The sequence below is a fragment of the Montipora foliosa genome, chromosome 2 (genome assembly GCF_036669935.1).
Source record: "Montipora foliosa isolate CH-2021 chromosome 2, ASM3666993v2, whole genome shotgun sequence".
In the NCBI taxonomy this organism is placed as follows: Eukaryota; Metazoa; Cnidaria; class Anthozoa; order Scleractinia; family Acroporidae; genus Montipora; species Montipora foliosa.
The window spans coordinates 13,315,647-13,323,146 of NC_090870.1; the positions used below are offsets into that span (position 1 = coordinate 13,315,647).

At 40.3% G+C, this 7,500-nt stretch overlaps 1 protein-coding gene across 1 annotated transcript in view; it reads left to right on the top strand.

The window, feature by feature from the left end:
• Window positions 1-7,500, top strand: part of LOC137992487 (DIS3-like exonuclease 1) — a 53,848-nt gene that overhangs the window by 39,775 nt on the left and 6,573 nt on the right. The window contains exons 21-28 of the mRNA XM_068837844.1: window positions 295-371; window positions 1,577-1,656; window positions 3,263-3,358; window positions 3,450-3,535; window positions 4,259-4,325; window positions 5,229-5,378; window positions 5,908-6,012; window positions 7,005-7,147. Coding sequence (XP_068693945.1) covers window positions 295-371; window positions 1,577-1,656; window positions 3,263-3,358; window positions 3,450-3,535; window positions 4,259-4,325; window positions 5,229-5,378; window positions 5,908-6,012; window positions 7,005-7,147 — 804 coding nt within the window. The remainder of the gene's footprint in view (window positions 1-294; window positions 372-1,576; window positions 1,657-3,262; window positions 3,359-3,449; window positions 3,536-4,258; window positions 4,326-5,228; window positions 5,379-5,907; window positions 6,013-7,004; window positions 7,148-7,500) is intronic.

Here is a 7,500-nt window from a genome sequence, read left to right on the forward strand (position 1 = left end):
TTGGTTATGCGAAAGTAATAGAATAGATCTACTTTCGCTCTAATTTGAATAGGGTTAACAAAAAATGAATGAAAGAGGTCTGAAAAATTATAAGCTGAGACTGGACTTGGAACTTACTGTTACGTCGATAGCTCATTTCATTCAGGGATTTACCGCACAGCGGATGACCATGGACGGGTTTGGGTACCAACTTGATTCTCAGTTAAATGAAAACATTTCGCACCCGCATTTCGATTCGCCATCCTGTTTGAGATTTTGGTTCTCTCTTTTCTTCATTTGACATATAATTTTCAGGTTGCGTGAAATTCGGAAATCTGTGCTGAAACTTATGGACATCGCAAGAGTAATAAAAGCAAGAAGAACTGTGCATGGTAAGTCTTTACATGAAAATAAGCGTTTAATTTCCAAGTAAAGCCATTCATTAGGCTTCAGCTGGCGACTCTAGCGTGGATGATTGGTTTCTGTGAAAGCGCCGCCCAAATAAATTGTATTTTAGTGTCCAGGCATTTAATTAGACGCACGCTGGTGTTCATTTAAACATCACAAATTGTCCTTTAAATTGTCCCCACGTTTACAATAAGTTGCCTTCCGTACTCTGTAATAGAGCCGAAATATTGTAAGCTTCAACTCTATTGTCTAAGGCAACACTCGGTTTCAGCAAAGATATCAATGCTCGGCCTTGCTTGCCTCATTTCGTATTCAACGACACACGTGTCCAGAAATACAGGCATGTAGTTGTCACTGTAGTGTCCCTCTAACTTCACTCTTCAAATAAAGATTTTTGCTGTTTTCGCAAATCCCATAATACAGTTCATTTGGGGGCCATTTGCATTAAAAGAATGAATATCCAGTTCACTGAGGCATGATACAGTCCCAATAGTAAATAAGTTGTGTAGTTTTTATGTACAGAAGCCCACATAGCGTATTGCACTATGGGATGGGGGAAAGTGCGAATTAAGGCGAAGATAACCCAAAACTAAAAACAACCCTAACACTAACTGCGTTGATAATGTTATGTAAATAGTTAGGGACATGAAATTTGGCGTACATTTAATGAGCTACATTTCATGAACATAAATGCCTTGGTACTACATCCTCACTTTCTAAGAATTAACACATCGTGAAACTAATTTATGGGAAGGAGATCCGCGGATTGCTGTGATAAGAGGTAGACAGCGAGGATAGCTGTAGGGATAAGCGGAGTTGTCAACCAACACCAGGGGAGGGGGGTGGGGCAAACCTTAATAAGACTCGGGGGTCGACCCTGTGACACAGTGAGGACCGAAGACCGAAACCGCATGTTCTGATCTATTTATCGGGGGAGCTCGCAATGCAGTAATGCGTCCCCGGGGAACGCAGAACATCTAACAGGTTGTTTCCCGATGCGCGAATTAAATATTCAGTGAGAATAGTAAAGAAATTGAGGGTTGCTCCGGCTTAGTGAGTTGAACCCACAACCGCTCGCATGCTATAGTCCAGCTTTCAACCAACTGAGCCAACTCTGGCCTGACCATTTTACAGTGCGACCAACCTAAAGTTGGTGGATCCTTCAAATTAACGATATTGCGTTATTTAGGTGCTCTGGAGCTAGAGGGTGTAGAAGTACAGGTTCAACTTGGCGATAAAAGAGACGTCAAGGATTTAATCCCCAAAAAGGTATAAATGAATAACATGTCATGCATTTTCACTGAATCTTTAACCCTTTCATTCCCAAGATCGAAACGTTCATTCTCCTAATTAGTACTATAGATTTCTCTCGGGTAGTAATGAGAATGTGGTGTTATATCAAGATCACACCTCTTTAAGTGGTACTATGATAAAAAATTAATCTTTTTCTCTTTGGATTTCGAAACTATGTTAACTAAACACTAAGTGATCCAAGGTTTAGGCGTAATTTAAAAAATACACTTGTTATTTTAACTGGAATTTTCCTATCATATTAATGGTCCGCCAGTACTAACTTTAAAATCTTGAGAGAGCTGGATCGATGAGAAAATGACGTTAAAGACTCACTAGTTTAAGAATGCAATGCGTTTGTACATGACTGAATTAATATGCAGCACGAGAGTTTCGGGCTTTTAGATTTTTAAACTCGTGTTTTGCATACATAATAAACTGCGTTTACACGCTGAACTTTTAAGCTAGTCCCAACCCTCTGAGGTCCAGTCGGTCAGTTTTGAACGTGAGTAATGGCGGACCGTGAAATCAAAGTAAACAGCCTTTGGACAAAAATCCAATCTCAAAATCTTGCCAGGCAGGTGTGGAGCAAACACACTTTCAAAATCTGGAAAAAAGAAGGAAGTAAATTTTTGATCATAGTACCACTTTAAGGTGATGATTATCTTCATTCTTAATACCTGTCCGACTGACATTTCATTGAAATTGTGAGGAGAATTTACATGCTGTTCACTCCTGGGAGTCAAAGGGTTATTAATAAAGGTAATAGGACTGAGTGGAGTCCAGTTTGGTCTGTAATCCTACGAGTGATTAACAAAATCGGACGACTACGTAGCGGGAGTCCGATTTGTTTAATCACGAGTATGATTACAGACCGAATTGAATGACACGAAGTCCTCTTACCAATTAATCATAACCATTACACTTTCCGAGAAAACAAAATTAATTCATTCCTTTTTCACTGTCCTATGTTACAAATGTGTCCATTTTGGGAAATCCCCAGTTTGGTAGGGTAAGTGGTTGTTGCTGTGGTTATTGTGATAAATTCTGTGATTGGTGGATTAAGCTGAGTGCACTAATATGATTGGCTGATGTAACTGTCTGATTTCAGGTATCCGAGTACAGCCAACTGTCCGATTTCACTGTCCAATTTCAACCCTACACAATATTTTTTTTAAAAAAAAGTAGTTAAGGCACCAATCAAATTTGAGAAAATTGTAATGGTTATGATTAAGCTAGAAATTCCCTGGTTGTATTTTTCAATCATGATTTCATTTAAATGTTCCGGGCATAAATTTCGCAAGATTGTATTGGTTGTAACAAGTTTGTCAAAAAGAAGTATTAGTCAAAATATCGAAGTACTTCCCTGCTGAAAGGATCGACAATGTTGTTATTTCTTTCCGTTGGAAACCCACTGCTACCCGTGGAAAACCCTTGCGAGCCTCCTTAACTCAGTACTTACTTTCTATACCTAGCTCCACAAGCTCTAAGCTTTAAAATACCACCGTGAATAAAAATAGCCTCTTCTCATCTTTTATCTTGATTAATGAACTCACACGTATTGCAAAGTCTTATCTTTTTTCAGCCTTTAGAAATTCACGAGACTGTGGCTGAGTGTATGATATTCGCAAATCATTGGGTTGCCAAGAAAATTGCTGAATGTTTTCCTAGTTCAGCCCTGGTAAGGACCCTTTTTCAATTCTACGCCTTATTTGCGCACTTGATTTTGCGTGCAGGAAATGCTAAACACAAACTGCTTCTTTTTCTCTTAGCTTCGTCATCATCCATTGCCAAGGAAACAGCACTTTGCTAACTTAACACATTGTGCTGCTTCCAAGGGGTTTTCCATCGACACAAGGTAAAGTGGTCCTGACGATTGAAGGTGGAAAGAGAGAGAGTTGCTCAGGAATGCAGGATACAGGAATCCTTGATCACAATTTTTGCCCTGTGAACTTATGCCCATCACATTCAGTCCCTAATCGATCAGCCACGAAATTAACTAGCGCTGAATAGTAAAAGTGCATTAGCTATCTGTGAAAGTTTGAGCCCGATAATCAAGATCATCTTTGAGAGAAATTTCAAATCACCAAAGGATATATGTGCCTATAAATGCTTTTACCACGGAGTACTTAATCAATTCTTGATGGCTAACAATTCCCTGATTACTGATCGATAATCTTAAAATTATTAGCAATCACCTTTAAATTATAGATGGCGAATTACTGGCTGTAGTTAACGATATCTTTCCGAATCTACGTCACTTATCTTTGCTCCCTCAGATACTCTTAGTGTTACATGTATATTGTAACGGGTTCCGCTGCAATACAAGTCACGCCAATGTTCCGCTAATTTCTGATTCTCTTTTGGAGGACATTGTTCATCTTTGCCCAAAGTCTCTCGCTATGAAATTTTCTCGTCATAATCAAGATATCCAGTCAGAGAAAAAGTTTTTACTCAAGAAGAAAGATAACGGCATTGTGATTTTTTTATACTGAGATTTAAGCTGAGAACAAGTTAAATATTCTTTTTCTTAAAATTAAAAAAAAAACAAAACATTTTTTTCTAATTCGTTTATTTGTAGCTCAAATAAATCCCTGGCAGACTCTCTTGATGAATGTGTGGATACTAACGATCCTAGCTTCAACAAGGTACGTAGAGCCGACAGATTGTTATTACTGAGCTCTTGTAGAATAGTGTTATCAGCTTATATACTCACTTTTTCTTGAGACCTGCTTGTTTAAGACGCTCAACCCATGGAGCTAGAGGAGACTCCTTAGCGTGCAATATCTATTACTTGTAGCTTGCGAATACACTGAGTTGCCTCTCATCGGTCCACCGGACGCTCGAAACACGGCACTGTGTGCGAAAAGGGGCGCCTTCATGATGCCAGATCAAGATGCTCGCTGTACTATGCCCTACTACTAGTCTATCGATGAGTCTGAACGATATACTATATTCTTGGGCCTGATCGCCACGTATTGCGTTACCCATTATATGTGACATTTTATGGATAACGCAATACATAGTGGTAATTAAAGGGAATGGATGTTCTGACAAAAGCATTTATGTTCCAACCCCTTTTATTTTCCAGTATGTGCTGCAAATTTTCACATAAAAGTGGAGTACCGGTAATAACCTACAGCTAACTGAATTCTGTTGATTAAGCTGTGTAGGTTCTTACACTGTAGATGCTGTCTTTTCTGGGGTCAAAACTCGAATATTTTTTCTGAAAATTAGAGCAGGCGGAGATATGTGAGTATCAATAAGGAAGGTGGGGTTGGAAATCTGCAAGTTTGAAACGAATTGACGGTAAAAATGGTCTCATGCATCTGAGGGTATGGCTTGAAAAATGTCAAACCGCAGCGAGCGTAACATTTGTTTTTCTTCTGTATTTTTTAAGGATCAGTGCGGCTTCCGAAATGCGACGAGTGGAAAATTAGCCTAATTTAGAGAGAATTTTTGAATGGTTTCAGTCCTTGGTTTTCAATTTGATTGTCTACCTGGCCATGGCCCAGGAAGCTTTAAAGATGATTTCCTTTCCTTCATTGCAGATTATTCGCTCTCTTGCAACTCAAGCAATGTCCAATGCACTTTATTTCTCCACTGGCTCGTTATCACCAGAGAATTTCTTTCACTATGGACTTGCCTTAGATCGCTACACACACTTCACATCGCCAATTAGAAGATACGCAGACGTCATAGTGAGTGTTGTTGTTTGTTGTTATCATTAATTCTCACCGGTTTTGCTAATAGATTACCCAAATGTACGCGATCAATCGATCAGAGCAAGTCATACGTTTTCATATCAGTTGAAGAAGACATGTGATCAGAGCAGATTCAGAAAATCCAGAGCGAGGGGGCGGAAGAAATTTCCGCAAGAGTATATATCTTCCTCCTCCCTTATCACCACCCCCTCCCCCCAATGTAAATGCACGTTAGTTGAGATTCTGCTTTAGCATTCTTTGGGCATTTGAGACCCAAAGGTAAGGCTAATAGAAGAAAAAAGGGGGCCTCCCCGCCCTAAACCTTCCGCTGGTGACCAAGGCCATCTGTGGCCGCCACGTACCACCGGTCAGACCAATTAAGGTTGACTTAGTCGAACAACTTGTCACGTTCGTGTCACAAATCTCTCCCCAATCTAAGTTGACGGACGGAAAAATTGCACAAGATTCATCCTGCACCTCTTGACGATTTTTTCACTTCATTCGAAGTACTCTCCATTTTTGGTAGGTTCACAGACTCTTAATGGAAGCCGTTGAAAATGAAAGCATTGCTCGGTTCCTATCCAACAAAGAACTGCAAGAGACTTGCCACCATATTAACATTAAACACAGGGTATGATAGCTTAATAGTAACTTGGCTGGTGTGCCTGTGGCGCAAAATGAGTTAGGTGTTCCAGAACCAAGGAGTCAAAACCGCCAACCCAAGCCTTTGGTGGATGGCACTATGTAGCACTGCCTTATTCACCACCCAGCTCGATATAGGCTCAAATATAAAACGAATCCATTCCTGGCCTCATTTATACTTAACGGGAGGCTTCTACGTTTACACGAACCTGGCCGTTGAAGCCCAAGCCCATGATTATAAACACCCTACAAAGGCAGCCCCACCGGCACAACCAGCTATGATCTTCGACGTGTATGAAATGTACTTGAGGACCTTCTAACACTGAACGAGATTTTTAATGTCGTGCAATCTCTGTAGTACAATAAATAGGGAACGAGCCAGGAAGCACTGAAGTATTGCCACACGAAAGATATGAGAGAGGGAAGCATTCAAACTGCTGTTGCAACTTCCCCCCTCGCTACACGCCTGTGGTTTATTAAAGTAGTTCGTGGAAAAAAATTCTCAGCTAGTAGAGCGATTTCAATCAAGCGCCGCAGTGATCGTCGGGGTTAGTTTTCGTTTTTGAATTGTTACACTGGACGAATGGCTTAACACTTTTACTCCCCAGAAGTGATCAGTATGTAAGTTCTCCTCACAATTTCAATGAAATGTCAGTCAGGCAGGTATTGAGAATGAAGATTATCATCAGTTTAAACGATGTGATCTTAATATAACACCAAATTCTCATGACTACCCAACAAAGAAATCTATAGTATTAGTTAAAGGAATGAACGTTTCCATCTTGGGAAACATTGCCAGAAGTTGCAATTCACGGCGTCCATCGTTTTCCTTCGCTATTGCCGGCTGTAACTATTTACTTTGCCTCATGATTGATAAATGAGATTTTGTGATTGGACAATATTAGTTTTACCGGCGTCATTTGAATGAAAAAATACACTCTGTCACTAAAAAGAATATCTCGGGTTCATTTCTCTCTCCAGGCTGCCCAGAATGCTCAAAAGGAATCCATTGATCTGTTTCAAAGCATATTTTTCCAAGATCTACCTGAAGATGACGAAAGGCGGATTTGTGACGCTGTCATCTTTAGCCTGAGAGCCAATGGCGTGCTGGTTTTTGTACCACGGTGAGTGTATTACGCAGGAGCTATAATATGTATAATAATAAATAGCAACTATTCACCGCAGTTGCAGTGGTGGATATTGCCCGAGCCGCGAAGCGGCAAGATAAATATCCACCACTAGCCACCGACACTGAGGTGCATAGTTGTTTTAGTATACACCAAACAGTGAGATAGTATAGCACAAAGAGATGATTTTAAGTCATTATTTCTCCAACGATTACAATGCTTTCGGGCGCAAATCCCGCGCGAGTTGCTCGGGTGTGGATAGTTTACAACTATTCACCGAAGTAGAGGTGGCTAGTGGTAGATATTTACCGAGCCGCGAAGCGAAGCGTACTCAAACATTGAGATATATA